This window comes from Lactuca sativa, chromosome 5 (genome assembly GCF_002870075.4).
Source record: "Lactuca sativa cultivar Salinas chromosome 5, Lsat_Salinas_v11, whole genome shotgun sequence".
Classification (NCBI taxonomy): domain Eukaryota; kingdom Viridiplantae; phylum Streptophyta; class Magnoliopsida; order Asterales; family Asteraceae; genus Lactuca; species Lactuca sativa.
The window spans coordinates 352,592,258-352,616,205 of NC_056627.2; the positions used below are offsets into that span (position 1 = coordinate 352,592,258).

The following is a 23,948-nucleotide window of genomic DNA, read 5'->3' on the forward strand; positions in this document are numbered from 1 at the left end:
CGCATTATCAATGTATAATCAACCAGCAAACAATAACCATATCTCTAGGTTTAAAGATTATATGATATTATCATCTTGCGATCACTTGTGATAACATTCATGAAGTAATACCATCAAGTGTGGGTCTATTTCAATGCTCAATACAAATTTCATAAGCACTCATAAACTTTGCAGCAAACCTTTGCTATGTCTAAAACTTTTCAGACAATCTACAAACAAATTTATGACAATCTTCCTTCATATCTACTTCCAACATATGAGTGATTGTGAACTGTTCGAATAATCTTATTATTCAGGAAGTCAAAACATGCAAAATCGACACAATAGATAAATAATCAACACAAGATAGAAACTTTCTTATAAATAACACACCTTTATTTAATCATCATTAGTTGAATATGACATTATCTATTACAAGTTTCCTACCCATCTAATCTAAACTAATATCGTCCTTCAGCCCAACGCTCCTAGCGTGCTGCAAATGCTTGACCCTACTCAGTCCCTTCGTAAGGGGATCTGTTGGGTTATCTTCTGACGATACCCTCTTCACAACGAGGAGTCCCTCTTCTACCCGATGTCTAATAAAGTGGTATTTCCTGTTGATATGTTGAGATCTGCCATGATCCCTTGGTTCCTTTGTAACGCCTGTGTTTCCGGGCTTGCCATTTTTAGCAATATAATAGTCTAGGTTAACCTTTGTAACCCGTTTTGAAATAATAAGAATGTATTATTTGAGTATTATGTGTTTTGTGCTTAATTGCTTAATTATGTGGTCTGATTAATTAAGAATAAAAATAAGCGTCAAAATTTAAGTGTAAAATAAACTTAATATCTTTGGTTAATGTTGTAGTAGTCGAAACGAGGTTTCCGATTATATATAGAACGCCCAAATCTGACTTCGTATGAGGAAGTTATGATTTATCGAAGTTCAGGCTTAGCGGTATACAGCCTGATATACTCGAATTGAGATCGAGCGGTTGTTAGCCGAAGCAATCTAAATGAGAATCGAAGATCTCATTGTTGGTATCGAAGCGATAAAAAGTTAGGCGAGAACGGACGTCAAACGAAGAAGTTATGAATTTATAACGAAAGTTTCTGTCGCGGCCTATTAAAAATAATTAATAAAATTAAAGTCAGAATTAGCCGACGGAGTCTAAACGAAAGTCGTAGAGCATGGTCTCACCTTCGCGTGGATATAAAGAACGTCGAAAATGGAGTTCGTATGAAGAAGTTATGAATTTCCGAAGTTTATTAATCATTTTGTATTTATTTTTAATTCAAAATTCGGAGGCATTATCCGAAGCCGTGTCACCGGTGTAATCCGGAGTACGCCCCGCATACGAGGTTACGCTATCGCGTAACTCCAATAGTGTCGACACTTCGGATGACGCATGCAATGACGATTTCGGACGCGTACGCGCTGCGTACGCCTGTACGCCCCGCGTACTCCGAGGTTCCAGCCTCTATATAAAGGATCCGAAGACAGCCTTCTTTGTTGTTCAATTTCTTCTCTTCTCTCTAGTCTTTTGCATCGTTTTTCGTGCCGAAGCTACCCCGAAGCCCCGGTATCATACTCTAGCCCCGAGGCAAGTCCCGAGATCCCGAAGATCCCGAGAAGCGCGGTTCCCGAGTCGAAGCTCTGCCCGCGAGAAGTTCGATTTTCGAGGAGATCTTCCAGATCTGCTGTGGATTACTACTTCTATAAGTCGTAGTGCTGTTGGATCGTCTTCTGATCAAGTGAGTGTGTAGTTATTTCTTCTAATACAATAATACGAAGTATTTTATATAAAAATACGTGCTATGTGTATATATTTGGTTGTGTTATGTGTGAATGAGTATTCACTCTCTTCTATCTTATAGATCTGCTTATTTCTTTATGAGATATGTGTTATGTGTGTGTGTGCCTCATCTGTTATGTGATATATGTGTTGATTAAAGCATGCTATACAGGTTTTCTTTAAACTACGTATGAAAATATATATTTTATCTACTAATATGTTGGGTAGAACATGGGTAGATAGTTGGTGTGTAATAAACATATGAGAGGCCTCGATGTTGTTGTTGTTGTTGATCTAGTTATTCAGCGGAGTATGGATAACGACCACGGACTCTTTCTAGACAGTCCAGTGGAACGCTAGCAGGTTCATAACCTGTAGGTGTTGTGAACGATGTGTTCACCGGTGTACTCTATCCCCCTCATGGTTGCCTTTAGGATATCTATTGTTGAGGAAACCCCTTCGCAGTGATGTCCGTCCCGATGAAAATCCTAGATTAGGTCCCTTGAGATAGTTGTTTTAGGGACGTAAAGTGAGGATAACGGGAATGGGTAATCGGGATAGTGTTTGGTTGGTGAAATTAAATATAACTTATTTATTGTGGGTTGAAAACCCTATATGCTCACCAGGCTCCCAAGCCTGACCCACTCAGTTTTATTTGTATTACAGGAAGTGGCACAAGGGCGTAAGATGGATGGATCATCTTGTTGTTTTGTTTACAAGTCTGTATATGTATATATTTGTTGAATGACTTGTAATGTTTATCGTTTATGCTTTATGGTCTGTATCGGAACATGACATCCCGAGTTTTGATTATATAATGAAATGCATCTCTTGATGAAATGCTTGGATAAATATTATTTTATCATGTTTTGTTTTGGGAACAAATTCCGCAACTCTTTCAAATCAAAAGGATTTACTCTGAAATTATTTAAAAGCATAAATGAAAATCGGTCTTTTCTGGCCAAGATTTTGGGGATGTCACAGTTGGTATCAGAGCATTAGTTTAAGCGAACTAGGAATTTGAAGGATTTCTAGACTTAAACTTAGAATGCTAAGTGGAATTTTGAGATGTGTGTCTGTTGGATTTTAGACACGAGCACTAGTTTATTTTAGGAAAGTTGCCTAAAATGCTTTTATGTGCTAAATGTTATATGTTGCCATATATGATATTATTTGTTTGGATCTACGGTCTGTTGCCGACCGGATCTGGAAACCTTATGTGTGTAGGATTCTAAGCGTATGTCTACATTATTAGAACTAGCATGTAAACGTTTCGGAGTGATAAGGATGATTTGAATATCTATCGTGAATGAGGATCTAATTTCACCTTATTCGGTGTGTAGATCAAAAATGGTGAGAACGAGGAGTGGCGTTGGAAACGCGGATGAAAACAGGAATCAACCGCCAGTGATTGAGCAGATACCTGTTGTAGCAGCAGCACCAGAACCAATAACAATGGCTGCGGTGCAAGCCATGATTCGGGCTATGCTAGCCGAACAAAGGGAGGAGATGCGAAAAATGTTGCATAATAATAGGGATGAACCTGTCCTACCTATTGAGGAACCGGAATTGATTCCCGAGCAATCAGAGGAAGGGAACAATAGTCGCATGGTGAGTCAAGTTGGGACTCAAGAGGAACGAAGGAACGATCCAGAAAGGAGAAACAACAGGGATGGGCGTATGTACAAGAATTTCTTGGGCGCCAAACCGCCAAGTCTTTCTGGGAGCCCAAAGCCTATTGAGATAATGGATTGGATCTCCGAAATGGAGATGGTATTTGAAAGTTGCGACTATAGCAACAAACAGAAAACCGTCTTTGCGGTTAGACAACTGAAGACTGGGGTCTTGAGTTGGTGGAAGTTGTTGGCAGATACTATGCCACGAGGAGAAGCCCTGAAAATGTCATGGGAGGAGTTCTTGGAACAGCTGAGGGTGCAGTATCGTTCAGAGATAGATCTGATTGATCTGAACAATGAGTTCCAAAACTTGAAGAAAGGGAAGATGAGCATAGATGACTATGCTACTGCATTTACTGAGAAGATGAAGTTGTTTCCGTACCTAGTGCCGACGGAACTCTCCAAGATTGAGAGGTTTGCTAACGGACTGCCTGCTGACTTTGGTCCGACAGTCAAGATGGCAACCACTCTGAAAACGGCTGTTCGTGCAGCTAAGAATGTGGAGGCCCAGCAGAAGGAAAGGGGTCTGGAAAGAATAGATGTTGGTGAAAAGAGGAAGTTCGATGGAACTTCAGGGTCCAACAAAAAAAACAAGTTCTCGAAGTTTGGTTCGAGGGGAGGTGGAGGTGAAGCGAAATGGTGCGACAAATGTAAGAAGAAGCATCATGGAAAATGTGAGGTGGCGAACACATGATACAAGTGTGGAAAGCCAGGGCATTATGCCAATGAGTGTACCCTCACAAAGAAAGTTTGCTATGGTTGTGGTGAGGAGGGTCATATGTCGAGGGACTGCCCGAAGAAGAAGGAGGCAGCTAGACCCAACATTCCACCAAAGCCAAAGGCGAGAGCATTCCAGATGACACTGGAAGCTGCTAAAGATGAAGCTAATGTCGCTTCAGGTACCTTTCTCGTTAACGAATTGCCTGTCCAAATTTTATTTGATTCTGGAGCCAACTACTCCTTTATATCGCATGAATTTGGTAGAAAGCTAGCTTTGCCTATTGTTAGACTAGATAATGCCTTATTAGTCGAAGTTGCTAGTGGCAAGTTTGTACCTGTTAGCTATCGCATGAAAAACATCTTAATTGATCTGAATGGGAATAAGTTCCACGAGGAATTATTGCCTATCGAACTTAATGGTTTCGACATCGTATTGGGAATGGATTGGCTTAGCGCCAACGACGCCGAAATTTTATGCAAGAAGAAAATAGTCAAAGTAAACCCGCCTGGGAAAGATTCGTTTATGGTGTATGGAGATAAACGCAGAGTGAATTCTGGAATCATTTCATTGATGAAAGCCAGAAAATGTTTGACCAAGGGGTGTACATCGTATTTAGCATTCGTGATTGATGCTAAGAAGGAAAAGAAGGTGATGCAGAATATTCCAGTGGTGTGTGATTATCCGGAAGTATTTCCCGAAGATCTTCCTGGATTACCGCCTGATCGACAAGTGGAATTCTGTATTGACTTGTTGCCAGGAACCACACCAATAGCAAAAGCACCTTATCGATTAGCACCGACGGAGATGAAGGAGCTAATGATGCAACTTCAGGAGTTGTTGGACAAAGGTTTCATTAGACCTAGTTCATCGCCCTGGGGAGCTCCGGTGTTATTTGTAAAGAAGAAAGATGGAAGTATGAGAATGTGCATCGATTACAGAGAGCTGAACAAGGCAACAATAAAGAATAGATATCCGTTGCCGAGGATTGATGACCTGTTTGATCAATTGCAAGGTTCGAGCTATTTCTCGAAGATCGATCTTAGGTCAGGATATCATCAGCTGAAAGTAAGAGAGCAAGATATCGAGAAGACTGCATTCAGAACAAGATATGGACACTACGAGTTCTTGGTTATGTCGTTTGGACTAACCAATGCTCCAGCAGCGTTCATGGATTTGATGAATAGGGTTTGTAACCCGTTCCTTGATAAATCCGTGATAGTGTTCATAGACGACATTCTGATTTACTCGAAAAGCCAGGAGAAGCATGGCAGACACTTGCGAGAAGTATTAGAAGTCTTGAAGAAGGAGAAGCTGTATGCTAAGTTCTCCAAATGTGATTTTTGGATTCGTGAAGTCCAATTCTTGGGTCACGTGGTCAACCAAGAAGGGATAATGGTTGATCCAGCGAAGATCGAAGCTGTGACGAAGTGGGAACAACCGAAAAGTCCCACGGAGATTCGAAGCTTTTTAGGATTAGCCGGATATTATCGAAGGTTTATCCAAGGCTTTTCTTCGATCGCTAGTCCATTGTCAGCTTTGACCCACAAAGGAGCTACTTATGCTTGGGGTGAGAAGCATAAGGAAGCATTTGAGAAGCTAAAGAAGAAGCTATGCGAGGCACCGATACTTTCTCTACCCGATGGAGTTGAAGACTTCGCTGTTTATAGCAATGCGTCTGGTGTTGGATTGGGTTGTGTTTCGACCCAAAGAGAAAAGGTGATAGCATATGCGTCTCGACAGCTGAAAGAGCATGAAAAGAACTACCCGACTCATGATTTGGAGTTGGCAGCGGTAGTTTTCGCTCTGAAAATATGGAGGCATTACCTCTATGGCACGAAGTGCAAACTTTTCACTGATCATAAGAGTCTCCAATACCTCTTTAATCAGAAAGAATTGAATATGAGGCAACGACGCTGGCTAGAATTACTTAAAGACTATGACTGCGAGATACTTTACCACCCCGGTAAGGCTAATGTTGTTGCTGATGCTCTCAGTCGGAAAGTCAATCTTGAAAGGAAAAGGCCAAGAGCGTTGAGAATTGAAGTTGTCTCAACTATTTTGGAAAGTATAAAGAAAGCTCAGAGCGAAGCTTCTGAGAAGAATGACAGAAAGGAGGAACGTTTGGGCAAAACGTTGGTGTTCGGTGTAAACAGTCATGGACTGAAGGTGTTCCAAGATCGGATTTGGATACCTAAGACAGGAGGAGTCAGAGATCTTCTGATGGAAGAAGCTCACAAAACCATGTACTCGATTCATCCCGGTAGCACTAAAATGTATAGGGACCTGAAACCCTACTACTGGTGGCCGACGATGAAGCTTGATGTTGCAAAGTATGTGGCCGAGTGTGTGACTTGTGCGAGAGTCAAGACACAACATCAGAAACCGTACGAGAGTTTAGAACCTTTGCCTGTGCCTATGGGTAAGTGGGAAGACATTGCTATGGATTTTGTCACTAAACTGCCCAGAACAAAGAATGGTCACGACATGATTTGGGTGGTCGTTGATCGATTCACTAAGAGCGCGCATTTCATAGCGGCCAGGGAGAAATGGTCTATGGAGAAGCTTGCGAATTCTTACGTGAAGGAAATTGTGAGGCTTCACGGTGTTCCGTTAACGATTGTGTCAGATCGTGATAGCCGTTTCACATCGAGGTTTTGGAAAAGTCTACAAGAGGAATTGGGTACCAAGTTGTGTTTAAGTACAGCTTACCATCCGCAGACTGATGGTCAGAGCGAACGAACGATACAAACACTTGAAGATATGCTGAGAGCATGTACTCTGGAATTCCTAGGTAATTGGGATGAACATTTACCGTTGGTAGAATTTTCCTATAATAATAGTTTCCACTCGAGCATTAAGATGGCACCTTACCAAGCTTTGTATGGACAGAAGTGTCGTACGCCGTCTTGTTGGCTTGAGGCTGGGGAAAAGCAGTTTATGGGACCGGAGTTGGTTCATCAAACTGCTGAAAAGTTGAAAATAATTAGGGAAAGAATGTTAGCGGCTCAGGATCGTCAAAAGAGCTATGCTGACAAGAAGCGGAGACCGATAACTTTTGAGGTTGGGGATTCGGTTTTGCTTAAAGTCTCGCCGTGGAAGGGACTTATAAGATTTGGTAAAAGGGGAAAGTTGAGTCCAAGGTTTATTAGACCGTTTAAAGTTCTTCAGAGGATTGGGAACCAAGCTTACAAGCTCGAATTACCCGAAGAACTGAATGGAATTCACAACACTTTTCATGTGTGTTATTTGAGGAAGTTCACGGGAGAAGTTCCCGACATAATTCCAATTTCTGAATTGAGAATTGATGAGAACAAAAGGTTGATCGAAGAACCAGAGGCAATTGTTGACCGAAAGACTAAGAAATTGCGACGCAAGATGGTTGGGTTAGTGCTTGTCCGATGGAAACACACGAATGGGCTGAATCTCACCTGGGAGACGGAGAGTGACATGATGGGTCGCTATCCGCATTTGTTTGTTGATGTGTGATTCCGGGGACAGAATCATTCTAAGGTGGAGAGAATTGTAACGCCTGTGTTTCCGGGCTTGCCATTTTTAGCAATATAATAGTCTAGGTTAACCTTTGTAACCCGTTTTGAAATAATAAGAATGTATTATTTGAGTATTATGTGTTTTGTGCTTAATTGCTTAATTATGTGGTCTGATTAATTAAGAATAAAAATAAGCGTCAAAATTTAAGTGTAAAATAAACTTAATATCTTTGGTTAATGTTGTAGTAGTCGAAACGAGGTTTCCGATTATATATAGAACGCCCAAATCTGACTTCGTATGAGGAAGTTATGATTTATCGAAGTTCAGGCTTAGCGGTATACAGCCTGATATACTCGAATTGAGATCGAGCGGTTGTTAGCCGAAGCAATCTAAATGAGAATCGAAGATCTCATTGTTGGTATCGAAGCGATAAAAAGTTAGGCGAGAACGGACGTCAAACGAAGAAGTTATGAATTTATAACGAAAGTTTCTGTCGCGGCCTATTAAAAATAATTAATAAAATTAAAGTCAGAATTAGCCGACGGAGTCTAAACGAAAGTCGTAGAGCATGGTCTCACCTTCGCGTGGATATAAAGAACGTCGAAAATGGAGTTCGTATGAAGAAGTTATGAATTTCCGAAGTTTATTAATCATTTTGTATTTATTTTTAATTCAAAATTCGGAGGCATTATCCGAAGCCGTGTCACCGGTGTAATCCGGAGTACGCCCCGCATACGAGGTTACGCTATCGCGTAACTCCAATAGTGTCGACACTTCGGATGACGCATGCAATGACGATTTCGGACGCGTACGCGCTGCGTACGCCTGTACGCCCCGCGTACTCCGAGGTTCCAGCCTCTATATAAAGGATCCGAAGACAGCCTTCTTTGTTGTTCAATTTCTTCTCTTCTCTCTAGTCTTTTGCATCGTTTTTCGTGCCGAAGCTACCCCGAAGCCCCGGTATCATACTCTAGCCCCGAGGCAAGTCCCGAGATCCCGAAGATCCCGAGAAGCGCGGTTCCCGAGTCGAAGCTCTGCCCGCGAGAAGTTCGATTTTCGAGGAGATCTTCCAGATCTGCTGTGGATTACTACTTCTATAAGTCGTAGTGCTGTTGGATCGTCTTCTGATCAAGTGAGTGTGTAGTTATTTCTTCTAATACAATAATACGAAGTATTTTATATAAAAATACGTGCTATGTGTATATATTTGGTTGTGTTATGTGTGAATGAGTATTCACTCTCTTCTATCTTATAGATCTGCTTATTTCTTTATGAGATATGTGTTATGTGTGTGTGTGCCTCATCTGTTATGTGATATATGTGTTGATTAAAGCATGCTATACAGGTTTTCTTTAAACTACGTATGAATATATATATTTTATCTACTAATATGTTGGGTAGAACATGGGTAGATAGTTGGTGTGTAATAAACATATGAGAGGCCTCGATGTTGTTGTTGTTGTTGATCTAGTTATTCAGCGGAGTATGGATAACGACCACGGACTCTTTCTAGACAGTCCAGTGGAACGCTAGCAGGTTCATAACCTGTAGGTGTTGTGAACGATGTGTTCACCGGTGTACTCTATCCCCCTCATGGTTGCCTTTAGGATATCTATTGTTGAGGAAACCCCTTCGCAGTGATGTCCGTCCCGATGAAAATCCTAGATTAGGTCCCTTGAGATAGTTGTTTTAGGGACGTAAAGTGAGGATAACGGGAATGGGTAATCGGGATAGTGTTTGGTTGGTGAAATTAAATATAACTTATTTATTGTGGGTTGAAAACCCTATATGCTCACCAGGCTCCCAAGCCTGACCCACTCAGTTTTATTTGTATTACAGGAAGTGGCACAAGGGCGTAAGATGGATGGATCATCTTGTTGTTTTGTTTACAAGTCTGTATATGTATATATTTGTTGAATGACTTGTAATGTTTATCGTTTATGCTTTATGGTCTGTATCGGAACATGACATCCCGAGTTTTGATTATATAATGAAATGCATCTCTTGATGAAATGCTTGGATAAATATTATTTTATCATGTTTTGTTTTGGGAACAAATTCCGCAACTCTTTCAAATCAAAAGGATTTACTCTGAAATTATTTAAAAGCATAAATGAAAATCGGTCTTTTCTGGCCGAGATTTTGGGGATGTCACATCCTTGGTTAAGGGAACCGCTCCTTCATTATCACAGAAAATTTCCATGGGCTCCTTTATGGATGGCACAACTCCAAGGTCTCCAATGAAGTTATTCAACCATATAGCCTCCTTTGACGCTTCGCTCGCCGCAATATACTCTGATTCGCACGTTGAATCAGCTACGGTCTCTTGCTTGGAACTTTTCCAAGTCACTGCTCCTCCATTTAGGGTAAAGCCCAGCCTGGCTGCGATCGGAAGTTATCTCGATCCGTCTGAAAACTAGCATCACTGTACCCTCGTACCCTTAAGTCATCACTCCCACCGAGGACTAGAAACCATTTCTTGGTCCTCCGAAGGTACTTAAGAATATTCTTAACTGCAATGCAATGTGCTCTACTAGGATTCCCCTGATATCTGCTGACCATGCTTAAAGCGAAGGCCACATCAGGGCGAGTACAAGTCATAGCGTACTTGATAGAGCCTACTGCGGAAGCGTAAGGTACTCGGCTCATATCAGCTATCTCTGTCTCTGTACTCGGGCTCTGAGTCTTACTCAGCTTGGTATTGCTTTGGATTGGCAACTCCCCTTTCTTGGAATTTTCCATACTAAAACGCTTTAGTACCTTTTCCAAGTATGTATCCTGACTAAGTCCTATCAGTCTCTTTTCCCTGTTTCTTACTATTCTTATTCCCAGAATATAAGCGGCTTCTCCGAGGTCCTTCATAGCGAAACATTTCCCAAGTCAGGACTTGACCTCCTGCAAGGTTGGGACATCGTTTCCTATGAGTAATATGTCGTCGACATACAATACGAGGAAGCTTATTATACTCCCACTGGCTTTGACATACACACAAGATTCATCTTCGCTTCGCAGAAAACCAAACTCTTTGACCTTCTCATCAAAACAAAGATTCCACCTGCGAGATGCTTGTTTCAATCCATATATAGATTTCTCAAGCTTGCATACTCTATTCGGATGCTTCACATCGACAAAACCCTCTGGCTGATTCATGTAGACATCCTCAGCCAACTTTCCATTAAGGAAAGCGGTCTTCACGTCCATCTGCCATATTTCATAATCATGAAACGCAGCTATGGCAAACATCACCCTAATAGACTTTATCTTCGCAACTGGTGAGAAGGTCTCATCATAGTCAACTCCGGGAGTTTGAGTAAAGCCCTTCGCAACCAATCGCGCTTTATAAGTATGCACTTTCCCATCCATGTCTGTCTTCTTCTTGAAGATCCACTTGCACCCGACTGTCTTACGACCCGGTACATTATCAACCAAATTCCAAACTTGGTTGTCGTACATGGACTGAATCTCGCTGTCCATAGCCTCTTTCCATTTTGCAAACTCTGGGCCTGCCATGGCCTCCTTATAGCTGCTAGGTTCATCCAAATTTACTAGTGTACTATCACTAATAAATGTATCCCCTTCAGTAGTAATATGAAAACCATAAAACTGGGGTGGAACACTAGCCCTAGAGGAACGTCGAAGAGGTAAGGACATGTCAACAGGTTCAACAGGAGTTTCCTCCTCAAGTTGAGTGCCAGTGTCAGAGGTTCCTTCATCGCTTTGATCTTGAATTTCTTCAAGTTCAATTTGCCTCCCACTGTCTTCTTGGCCTATCAATTCCTTTTCTCGGAAAACTTCTCTTCTAGCAACGAAGACAACATTGTCACTCGGTCTATAGAAAAGGTAGCCAAAAGACTTATGCGGATAGCCGATGAAATAACACTTCTCACTACGAGGTTCTAGTTTGTCGTGAGTCTCTCGTCTTACGAAAGCCTCACAACCCCAAACCTTGATATGTGCCAACGAGGGAGCCTTTCCTGTCCACATCTCGTGAGGAGTCTTGGAAACCTTCTTAGTGGGAACTAAGTTAAGTATACGGGCGGCAGTCTCTAAGGCATACCCCCAGAAAGCTATTGGTAACGAAGTCCGACTCATCATGGAACGAACCATGTCCAACAAGGTCCGATTACGTCTCTCAGCCACACCATTCAATTGTGGCGTTCTCGGAGGCGTCAATTGTGAAACGATTCCACATTCTTTTAGATAGTCGTGAAACTCAAGACTTAGGTACTCTCCTCCTCAGTCTGACTGAAGCATCTTGATTTTCCTGCCCAGCTGATTCTCCACTTCATTCTTAAACTCTTTGAACTTTTCAAAGGTTTCCGACTTTTGCTTGATCAAGTAGATATATCCATATCTGCTATAATCATCTGTAAAAGTCACGTAGAAGCGGCAAGCATCCCTTGTGGTGGATCTAAAGGGCCCACACACATCGGTGTGTATGAGATCCAATAAACCCTCACCCCTTTCACAAGTGCCAGTAAAGGGTGACTTAGTCATCTTCCCAAGTAAACAAGACTCACACGTGTCATCGTCCCTAAGGTCGAATGACTCCAACACTCCATCCTTTTGGAGTTGGGCTATGCGTTTCTTGTTGACATGGCCAAGGCGACAATGCCACAAGCATGCTTTGTCTAGACTAGTAGACGAATCTATATTCAAAACATTATTTCCAAAATTATCAACAATCATCATTGATTCATAAATCCCTTACAACGTAATGCATTGAAATAAAAGACACCATTCAAATAAACATTAATAGAACCATTACTATTATCAAAAGAATATCTGAAACCTTGTCTAAACAACCCGTGAAAAGAAATAATGTTTCTTGCCATATCTGGCGAATAACAGCAATTCTCTAAATCTATTCCTAACCCATTACTTAACACTAAAGAATAAACACCAACTTTGGTCACAGGCGACGATCTTCTGTTTCCCATAATCAGGTTCATCTTCCCATGCTCCATCTCCCTACTTCTTTTTAGGCCCTGCAAATCAGAACAAATGTGGTAACCACATCCTGTATCAAGAACCCATGAAGTAGCAAATGATGAGTTATTAGATTTAATAGAATACATACCTGCAAATGTGGGCTTGATCTTCCCATCTCTTATGTCCTGCAGATATTGTGGGCAGCTTCGCTTCCAGTGGCCCTTTTGGTGGCAATAGAAGCACTCTGCTTCTTTAGGATCGGAAGAGGGTTTAACGGGGCCTGTTTTGGTCCCACTTGATGACGAACCATCACGGGGTTTCCCCTTATGGTGGCTCTTACATGGAGTCTTCCTTTTTTTACCCTTTCCTTGACCTATCGCCATCACAGGAGCGGCCACAGCAGGTGACGGTGCAACGGATTTGTCTTTGAGGTTGCTCTCAGCAGTCCTCAAGAGTCCTTGGAGCTTGCTCAAGGAGACCTCCTCTTTGTTCATATGGTAGGTCATCCTAAACTGATTGTAGCAGGAGGGCAAGGAGTGGAGGATTATGTCGATAGCCAAATCCTCATCAAACTTAACATTAAGTTTGAGAAGACGATCAACATACCTCTGCATTTTCTGCAAATGAGAGGTTAGGGATTCTCCACTCCCCATCTTAGCGGTGATCATGCTAGTAATGATCTCATAGCGCTCTTGCCTCGCGCTCTGGTGATACCTGTCCAGCAAATCCTGATGCATTTCATATGGATACATGTCCTCATAGGACTTTTGGAGTTCAAGGTTCATGGTGGCCAGCATGATGCAGTGAACTTTCGTGGCATCACGCTCGTGGGCCTCAAAGGCGGCCAATTCCTCAGGAGTAGCAACATCTGGGATGATCTTCTCAAGCTTTTCATCGAGGACATATTCTTTGTCCTCGTAGCGTGTGATCATGCAGATATACCTCATCCACTCGTTGAAGTTTGAACCATCAAATGTCACTTTCTGACACAAGTTCATCAACGAGAATGACCCAGAAGCGTTGTTGTTGTTGTTTGCAGACATCTGAAAAGAAAAGGAACAAAGTTTGATTATAAATGAATCCCTAATTAAACACCCAAATGAGTAATTAGGGCTAGGATCCAACAACATTATTTACAACTTAGAAAGGGATGCCGTACTCTAAAAGTAAATAATTTGACGGTAAGTGAATGACGATTCACTAATTCTCACCATGAAAAACGAAAAAGCAATTTAGGTTTTAAATGTATTGAAAACTCCTAGATCTTTGAGATTCATTGAACTTTTCAATGGCATGTTTAAATCTCGATATGCATTTCAAATTTGCGACTGGGATGCCGAGGATCGCAAACAAATTTGTGAATAACCATGCGAATCAACGTGGTGCACTTAATGTCATTATCACCTAATCAATGTGCTGGTGAACCACACACGCTCCATTGATCTATGACAACCATCGAGTCACCCTTCGCTACCAATGTCATCCCCAAATTGATGTGCCGGTTAACCACACACGCTCCATCAATGTTTGACAAGGGTACGAAGTGTAATTCCATGGATTAGCATCATTTTCACATTTTACCCTAAAGTAAATAAGAGTGGGAATTTGTAAAACAATGTAGTTACTTTAATATTTCCATTATACTTTTAATGAGGAATTAAGTGCCCTATCCTATCCGTTCGGCTAACGACCCTCCACCAGTCAAGCAAGCGGTAGATGTGAGTGTACATCCATTAAGCACCATTTTATAGGCAGCAACCTTATACCCACCTTATAGACCGGCTTCGTGAATGAGGCCTACTAGCGATAAGACTAGCTTATTCTTATACATATATAATAATTAATCTTATAATATCATAATTGTATAAGGGTGTATTTTAAAGCATTTCAAAATACTAGTATCTTAATGTGTATTAAAATTTTCGAAAATTAAGGCTATTTAATTTAAAATTTTAAACACCAAAAAAAAAAACTTTGATTTAATAATTATCAAAATCAAACAATTAATTTGAACTATTAAATCTTTAAGGTTTATCATAAAATCAAACTATTAATTTATTTAATCCTTTTATCCCCTAGATTTTTAAATATATGGAAAGGATAATACAAGATCTTCAATTATCTAGTTTAAACAATTAAATTGATAATCACAAAGATAGCAATATCCAAATCCCTAAAATCTTGGGATCTTATCTTGGGGGGGCAAGGGATTTTCGAAATCCCTAGGGTTTCTTAACCCTAATTTCGAAATTTGGAGGCTAGGCAAAAAGGTTTTAAGAACCCTATCAAAAATCGCCAACTAGGGTTTTGCAACCCTAATTTGCGAAAATCACCAAGTCTTAGGGTTTACTTGCCATAAACCCTAATTTGTCAAATTCATAATATGTATCAAATCCAATTGAAAACAAAAACCAATGGCTCTGATACCACTGATAGGTTTTAATACAAACAACCCTATGTGTGCATGCAACCTTAGAAGGATCTATGTTTTCACTATAAGACATACAACTTTATGAACACAAAATAAACCCTGGCATGCTTCTATAATTTTCGAAAATTACATAGAAGTGTAGAAGACATACCTGTGTTGTTATATAGCAATAACAACTAGTTTCCTTGATCTCTTGAACTCTCTTGAACTCTTGAAAGCAAGCACCACAATTGTAGTGCCTCTAATGGCTCACAAACACCTTGAAGCAAGAAGGCAACTAAGAGAGAGAAGGGAATGATGCTAATTTCGGCCCTAGGGTTCCCTTGGAATCAAGTGGCCTCAAATTGAAGCATAGGGCATGTATTTATACTATAGGGTGCTAGGGTTTTAGTCTAAACCCTAATGGACAGCTTAGCCACCAAGCAGCCCAAGGAACCTTATGGAATGAGGCCTTGGACGAAAATATGATGATCCTTCATCATAATTTCGTTCCCCCTTAGTCCATTAGGTTTCCTAGCCCAAAACTCAACTATCACACATTTGACAGTTTATACCCCTTTATTTAATTAATCTCTTTTAGTCACCAAATTAATTCCTAATTAATTTATGACTAATACTAATTAAATAAATATGATTTCTACTTTAATATATTATTCTTATAATATATTAATAAATCATAATATCTCCTCTCTCATATCAAATTACCTTGTCAAGTTGCTTTGGTGAAGGCAACCCAAAAGGACCATGCACACTCGGGTCAAGTATATACCAAATATGGTTACTGACTTAGACATTAATCCAACAATATTCACAAGGATGACTCTAAGGGCCAAAAAGAACCCAAATTACTCCTTAAACAAGATCTAACATCTAGAGTCATCAAGATAGAAACTTTATATCTCCAAAATATAGATCAAGATGCAACGGGCCTAGATCCAAAAGCTTCAAGCAATCGTACACTTCTCCAAGAAGTTCCTTCCTCTTCTATGAACACCAAAAAAGCATGAAATACCGCCAAAAGCTCAAACACCACTCAAATGGGGGCTAGGGTTTCGTTTCTAGGGTTTAGGGAGATGGAGGCTGAAGATAATAGGGTTTGGTGGCGAGTTAAGGACCTTAAATAGGGTCCACTACCCTAAATTAGGGTTTGGGTATGACTGGAGTACGCCCAATGTACTCCCTAGAGAACCCGCAATCATACTACTTAGTACACCCAACGTACACCATTGTACACCCAACGTACACCATTATACGCCCAACGTACTGCCCTCCTCACTGGTACGCCATGCGCACACATGTGTACGCCCCGCGTACTCGATTAAACCCTAAAATCACCAAACTTCTGAAGGGCATAACTTCTTCGTTATAAGTCCGTTTTCGACGATCCTTATATCCACGAAGAGGTAATGAGAAACTCTACACTTCTATCAACTCAGACTCGCCTTAAAACTTCCTGAAGAAAAATCCAATTTCCAAAAAGCCCGAATTAACACTTTACCGAAATACCCCTTGGCTCCAAAACACAAACCGAACTCCCGGATCATCCAAATTACACCACCCACACCCAAATGGGTCTAAATCTCTTTCCCTCAAAGGCATTAAGCCTGATGATACTCGGTTTTTGGGTCACTACCCTGCATTAGAAAACGATTCGAAAATAGGGTGTTACATGTATATTACACGATTTTTTGACTACCCCTTTACTTTGACTATGGCTCCGTCACTAGACCTGGAAAATGTGTCATGTCGTGTCAGGTTCGTGTCGTGTCAAGACATTAAACGAGTTGAAAGAGATTGACCCTAACCCGACCCGTTTAATTATCGTGTTGTGTCGAGTCAACTCGTTTATTTTCGTGGCGGTTTCGTGTCAGGTTTTCGGGTTAAGGTTTAGACCTTGTAAATATGTCGTGTCATGTCGGGTTGAACTATTTTAAAGGTTCAAAAGTAGGAGTTGCGGAGGCAAAATGGAACAATTGAAACACTGTAGTTATGAGATGGAATGACAAAATTTATAGTAAGCTTAGAAGGAAAAATAAAAATAGTTAAAGTTGGGGAGCAAAGGGATAGGTGATGAGGATGATTAAAAGTCTATAACATATAATATATTTATAAAAATATGAAATTTATAACATATATATATATATATATATATATATATATATATATATATATATATATATATATATATAAATAATTAAGTAACTTTGAAATTTTGAATATTATTTCTAATTATTGAGTTTGCCCACTATAAGTCTATAACATATAATATATTTATAAAAATATGAAATTTATAATAAATAATATATAATTAAACAGGTTATATAAGTCATCTTCAAGCTGAAAGTCTTGACCCTAACCCTATCCGTTTAATTATCGTGTCGTGTTGTGTCAACCCGTTTACATAAACGTGTCGAAAATCTCTGACCTTAAAAAAATTATATGTACAATGTTGGAGTTTTCATACCTTAAACAACATTGTACGTATAATAGTAGTTTTATTTAATATCTAAAATTTGATGTTTAAAATAATTTATATAATTTGTATCAATAACGACAGAATATTTATGTTAAAAATATAGTAAAATGGAGTAAATAAAAAAAATAAAAGAATGATATTTAAAAAAAGACTATAGAAAATAATTTAGAATAAAAAGTAAATAAAAAATAAAAAATAAAAACAATAAGAAAAACTAAAAAATATATGAAAAATGAAAAAAAAAACATTAATTTGATAAAATATTTTTCAAACTAAATAAGTTGGTCAATAATTCTATTTTCATCAAAAACTCCTCTTATATAAAACTCGAAAGAAAGGCCTTTTCTTTTTGCTTTCCTTAAGGCTATTGGAGTGAACATTAACCCACACATGAGTTTCTTAGGCCTTCTGGTATACCGAGCACGAAAGGCTCCGTGGTTGACGTGGCAACGAGAATCGTTCGTGCACACCACCCCTATACACCGTTATCCTTCATCTTCGTTGTCGATTGTGGTGGGCAGAACGAAGGAGAACGCCCAATCATTCTCTTCTCCTCTCTCTGACTTCTTCTTCTCCGACTCTTCTTTCTCTCTCTTCGTGTTCGTGGTGAGTACCCCAGTTGTTTGCGTGGTTTGTGGTTGCTGATTTGGAAGCTCTCCACGGCCCTTGCTCGTGGAGAGCATTACAAATGGCCTTATGTTGGACAGTAACTCACTAACTCGTGGACCGAAGGTTTGGCTATGGATGGCTTGTAGTGAACAAGAGGACCATTTTGATTGGTTCTCTCTCTTTACCTTCACATTTTCTCTCTCTCACTTCTTTTTTTGCCTCTTCATTAGGTGTTGGTTGTGAAATAATAAAATATCTACTTGAAGCTGAATTGACTGATAATTTGACTTGTGACCACTCCCCACCCTAAAAAAAATTAAATTTAAAGAACACAACTTCATTTTTTTTTTTTTTTTTTCATTTAGAAAAAAAAAGAAAAAACTCCGAACCGTGTGCAAGTCTTGAAATGAGCGAAGAGAAAAGAGGAAACCGAACCCTACTTACATTCCCGCCTTTCTTCCACTGACCATATTTCCCCCAAACGGTGAATCAAACCGGAGGACGACGAAGTTGAGTCATGTGTGGCCGTTGTCGCTGTTCTATCCGTCCAGATGATATCCCTCGCTCTTGCAACCTCGGTAACCGCCGCGTTCGTTTCGTCGACACAGACCGGTAAGTCCATCTCCTCCCACACAACTCATCAACCTCCAACTTATGTGTTTACTCCTTGTTTATGTTTCCGAATTGATCTATCGCACTTTCAACTTCATTGTCAGAGTATTTTTTTTGTTTGTTTTCTGACGTTGTCATTTGTCTCGCTATCGAACTCGTGTATTTTAATTTGTATATCTGGCTGTTGTTTGATCTCTCTTTGTTACTAGCGGAATTTGAACCAGTTGAAGGATTGTTGTCGATTCATATTGCTTGATATCGTTTCTCCATCTCTTCTACTGTCATATCCGATTAAAGTTTCAAATTAGTGAGAGATTTATCCTTAAAACTGTATGAACGTTGTGAAACTTGAAATTGATTTCGATATACTCATGTTGCTACACACTTTAGTTATTATATGTAACGATCGACTGTAAATTGATTTGTTTGAATTGAAATTTCAGGTATCGTCCAGCATATAATGTTTCCCCTGGATCAAACTTGCCTGTTATTCGAAGAGACACAGGAGCAAACAGTGAAGGAGCTGTTGTGCAGTGCATGAAATGGGGACTCATTCCAAGCTTCACTAAAAACACAGAAAAACCAGACTATTACAGGATGGTAATGTCACAAGTTTACTTATAGTTCTTCTGTATACATGTTTTCGATGATTCTTTCCCTTTGCTTTTATACTTTCTTGAGATGAAAATGTTAGAGCCAAGTAGCATTCTTCAAATTTAAATCATATTTGCTGTTGTAAACAGTTTTCATGTTGACTAATTGGTCTTGTGTTTGCCAGTTCAATGCTCGTTCAGAGTCAATAGGTGAAAAGGCTTCATTTCGTCGTCTTCTTCCTGGAAATAGGTGTCTGGTTGTGGTGGAAGGGTAAGTTGTAACTCTTGTAAAAAGCTGTATTTTTATGTTTATAGTTTTTCTCATTTACCATTTTTCAGATTTTTTGAGTGGAAGAAAGATGGTGGGAAAAAACAGCCATACTATATTCATCTGAGGGATGATCGACCCCTTGTCTTTGCTGCTCTTTATGATTCTTGGAAAAACTCTGAAGGTTTACCTTTCTTTAAAAAACTAGTATATGTTTTTTCTTCATTAATGCCAGAAAATAAATAAGGTTTACATGACTATTATAAATTCTTAATGATTTTATTTTGTGGTTCAGGGGAGATTCAATACACTTTTACTATTTTGACAACAAGTTCTTCATCATCCTTTGGTTGCCTCCATGGTTAGTAATAGTGTAATGTAATACTATATTACTATATACTTTTTTTTTTTTTTTTTCTCTCTAATATTCTAACTTTCTTTTATGGGATTTGGTCTTCTTTATTCCACCTACTGACACCTGTCCCAGTACATGTCATGCCATATTCTCTTTTTATGGGAATTTTTAAATTAAGTATTTTTTAAAAATCTAACATCAAATGATTCTTCCCAATTGTAGACAGGATGCCTGTTATTTTAGGGAACAAGGAGTCAACTCATGAGTGGCTAGATGGATCTCCATCTTCCAAATTTGATTCATTACTCAAACCCTATGAAGAACCAGACTTGGTAATACTATTAATAATACAGATCTTGTTACATATTTTGATTAAATATAAAAAAGAATTGTAGTTTATTTATATGTTTAAATATTGTTGAGAAATAATTCCGCTTCAGGTTTGGTACCCTGTGACACCAGCAATGGGCAAGCCTTCTTTTGATGGACCAGAGTGTATAAAGGAGGTATGCTCTTTATACACATTCAAAATTGGCTAAACTTCTATTATTATTATTATTGTAAATTGTAATTACAAACTGCAGATTCAAGTGAAGGAAACAAAACCAATCTCGATGTTCTTTGCAAAGATGGGGACTAAAATTGAAAAACAATCAGAACCTAAAGAGGTTGAGAAAACAGAAAAACCAAAAAGTCCAAAACAGGAACCTGAAACAAAATCTGAGACTTCACATCTGAAACGTGAGTATGATGACGTGTCTTCATCTGATATAAAAGTAAAAGTTGATGAAGCTGACATAAAGTTAACAAGCCCAGCTAAAAAGAAGGCCAACTTGAAGACCTCATCTGATAATCAGAAAACACTTTTCTCCTACTTTGGTAAAAATTAGTTTTTCATGTATAAATGGACTCGATACTTGTTAGTTGTTGTAATCTTATGTTGTAGGAAATTTCAACTTTTTGTTACACTGCACTGGACTGAAACAAGCTTTCTAGGGCTATTTTTGGTTTTGAAAACGAGGGTATTTATGTCTTTTGCAATTTTTGTTCTGTTGACACCGGTTTCAGTCTCGATACACAACAAACACAGTACAATATATTTTGTCTTGTCTTGTAAGATTTAAAAACAAGGCAATAGTTTCTATGCACAAAAGTAGAGTATCTACATTCAAGTTAATTAAGTGGAAGAGAAAAAAAAAACTACTAAGAAACACGAAGAATTTGAGAAAAGTTAACAGAGAGGAAACAATTGGGGCTGAAGAATTGGTAATGTGGAATAATAGGCTTCCATGAACCTTCCTTCAGACACCATCTTCATGATGAACTTCTTCAAGATCAGAAATGGCCATGCCACAACCCGTGATCTTGACCGGAGCTTCCTCAGCTTATTTCCCAAGCGGATTGTGGTGCTCTTCCTCCTCCTCAGCCTGCGGTGTGGGCGGCAACACCTGGTCATGGTGGTGGAGTTGGCAAACACAGAGAATGTCATGGCTCCTGCTCCTCTTTTAAACATGTCTTAAGTTATATCACATCACATCTATTATTTGTTTCTGGTAGTTGGTATATATAGTGTTTCAATTTTTATTTTTTAATAAACTTTGATGGGTTCGGAAGCTTATTGATGAATGATCTTGGTGGTCCCCACGGAAATCAACATAATAAGTTAAATATAATTGGCTGATGAGATTATTAAACCATTAAACTAAAATCTAAACCACTGGCGGTAAAGTAAATTATGTACAGTGAACTGTACGGTATGTGTCTATTAAAAATACACTATTATCTTTGATTTGTTTTTTACTAAACATTTTTTACAACTTTTATTTCTTTTTTTACAAATTTTTAATGTTTTGAATTTAATTTTATAATCTGTTAGTTTAGTAAGAATCTTGTTTTCTATTGAAATGATAGATATATAGTAATGAACAGGTTTTATTAAAAGGAAATAATCTTTTATAAGTATATATTTAGAGGTGGGAGAGCAATGATTATATATGGAAGGGAGGTGTGTTGCTTTAAGCCTTTATAAGCAAAATATGACTTATTAACAAGTGGTTAATTTTGTTCCAATCATTAACAACTATTTTTTTATTTAATTTTTGATAAAGTTGCATCCAATCTAATTTATGGCATTAAACTTTACGCGGGAGACAGCGAGATGACTATTGATACACATGAAGAGGTCTTAAGAGTTGTTTTCAGTATACGTAATAACACCTAATTTTGACAGCAAGATGACCATCGACATACATGAAGAGTTCTCACGTGTGGTTTTTAGTTATTTTTTATTTTTATTGGGTAAAATAAAATATATCGTTTAAAAAACCAATGAATCGAAGAGCCATTATGATGCATATACACACGAACTTTCTTTCTTATTGAGGAGTAGATCTAAAAAAATTCAAGATGAGGATAAAAAAAAAATTACGTTGTCGGCGATTTGTTAATATATAATTTGGATCAAACGAATTTTCTGAATTACTCCATTATTTTTTTTATTGAATTTTTAAACGCTTATACGAATTTCAGTATCTAGCCTTTATACTTGTGTAGACACAAAGACATCAATTAAAAAGGAAAAAAAAAGGGACTTTCTATGTACGGCAAGAATTGAACTCATAAAAATATTGACGTGTATGTTGCAAGAATAGAACCCATAAAATTAATATCCGTAAATCAACAACACCACATTTAAAACATCAACAGTATGGTATGTACGTCAAGGACTAAACCCATAAAAATATTAAAGTATATGTTGCAAGAGCCGAATCAATAATTTTTCTTTTATTTATTAATCAACAATGACATCACATTTAAAATTTCAACATGTGGAACCTTTTCAGTAAGTTTTTTGATGTCATGCTGTATCAACAAATCTAAAACTGTAACACAACTTCCAACATCAGAAATCTTTTTCAAAAACTTTATTTAAGATCCTAACTAGATCAACTTTTGGTATCCGAGTAGGTGCTGGGAGTTTGCAGTGAAATAAGAGCCCCGATGTTTTGTCAACTCACAATAGACCACTTTAATAATTTCATTATAACATTATAAAGATGCAGTTGATTGATGTTCACATTAGCCGTTTTAATTTCACTAGAAGCAACAAAAGTGACGATAAAATGAGTAAACTAGATCAATTTTTGGTATCCAAGCGTTGGAGCCTTGGAGGTTTTTCTGGATTTAATGGTCACTGCAGGATCGGTCTATTTCATATCATCGTCCAATATTAATGAATCATAAGCGTTTTGATTATGGATTGCGACCCTTCAAGATGTCTATTCTTGGCTTGACCAAGTGTAACACCTGTTCCAGGTATCATTTAAATTTTAATAAGTTTAGGGTTTTATACTAGGACTCGACGAGTTGGGGAGCTCCAACTCGTCGAGTAGAGATCATTTATGAGGACGCGGGATTTAGATCCTACTCAACGAGTCGGAAAGCCCCGACTCGACGAGTAGGCGTTGTAACGGAAAACCATAATTTTTAGGGTTTGCACCCTATATAAAGGACTTAATCCGCCTCTTGTGGCCTCCCTTACCACTTCATTACCCAGAGAAGAAACCCTAGCTGTTATTGTTGCTTCCTTGTGCTTGTGAGACTAAGAAAGTGCTTTTGGTGCCTTTTTTTTTTGAAGAAGTTTGAAGGTTGAGAAGTTTGTAACGGGTAGAAGATTGTAAATCCAGCATCTACTACGTTTGGGCATCCATTTGAAGGTAACAATTTGTTACCTTGATCATTCTAACATTAGATCCCCTTTTTCTTATGTTTAAGGTCATTTTTAGTACATTTGTAGAGCATTTTGGGTGTTGGGTAAGATCTGGAGTTGTAACTTCAGATCTGGACTCCTCTAAGTCCCTAGAGTTAAAAAGTCACTGAAATTTTCAAGCATTGGCCCTTCTCTTTGGCTAAAACCTCTCCATTAGCTTGGTTTTGGCATTTAAGAGCTTGCATGCATGTAAAGTTTGCAACTTTACGTGGAAACCATGCCTTAGGAGGCTAGATCTG

At 38.8% G+C, this 23,948-nt stretch overlaps 1 protein-coding gene across 1 annotated transcript; it reads left to right on the plus strand.

The window, feature by feature from the left end:
* Positions 1-18,480: 18,480 nt before the first annotated feature.
* On the plus strand, positions 18,481-20,957 carry LOC111900645 (uncharacterized). The gene is made up of 8 exons (XM_023896526.3): positions 18,481-18,724; positions 19,168-19,324; positions 19,503-19,588; positions 19,657-19,769; positions 19,881-19,946; positions 20,163-20,272; positions 20,381-20,446; positions 20,525-20,957. The coding sequence occupies exons 1-8, from the start codon at positions 18,630-18,632 to the stop codon at positions 20,828-20,830; spliced, it is 999 nt and encodes a 332-aa protein (XP_023752294.1). The 5' UTR covers positions 18,481-18,629; the 3' UTR covers positions 20,831-20,957.
* Positions 20,958-23,948: the final 2,991 nt, after the last annotated feature.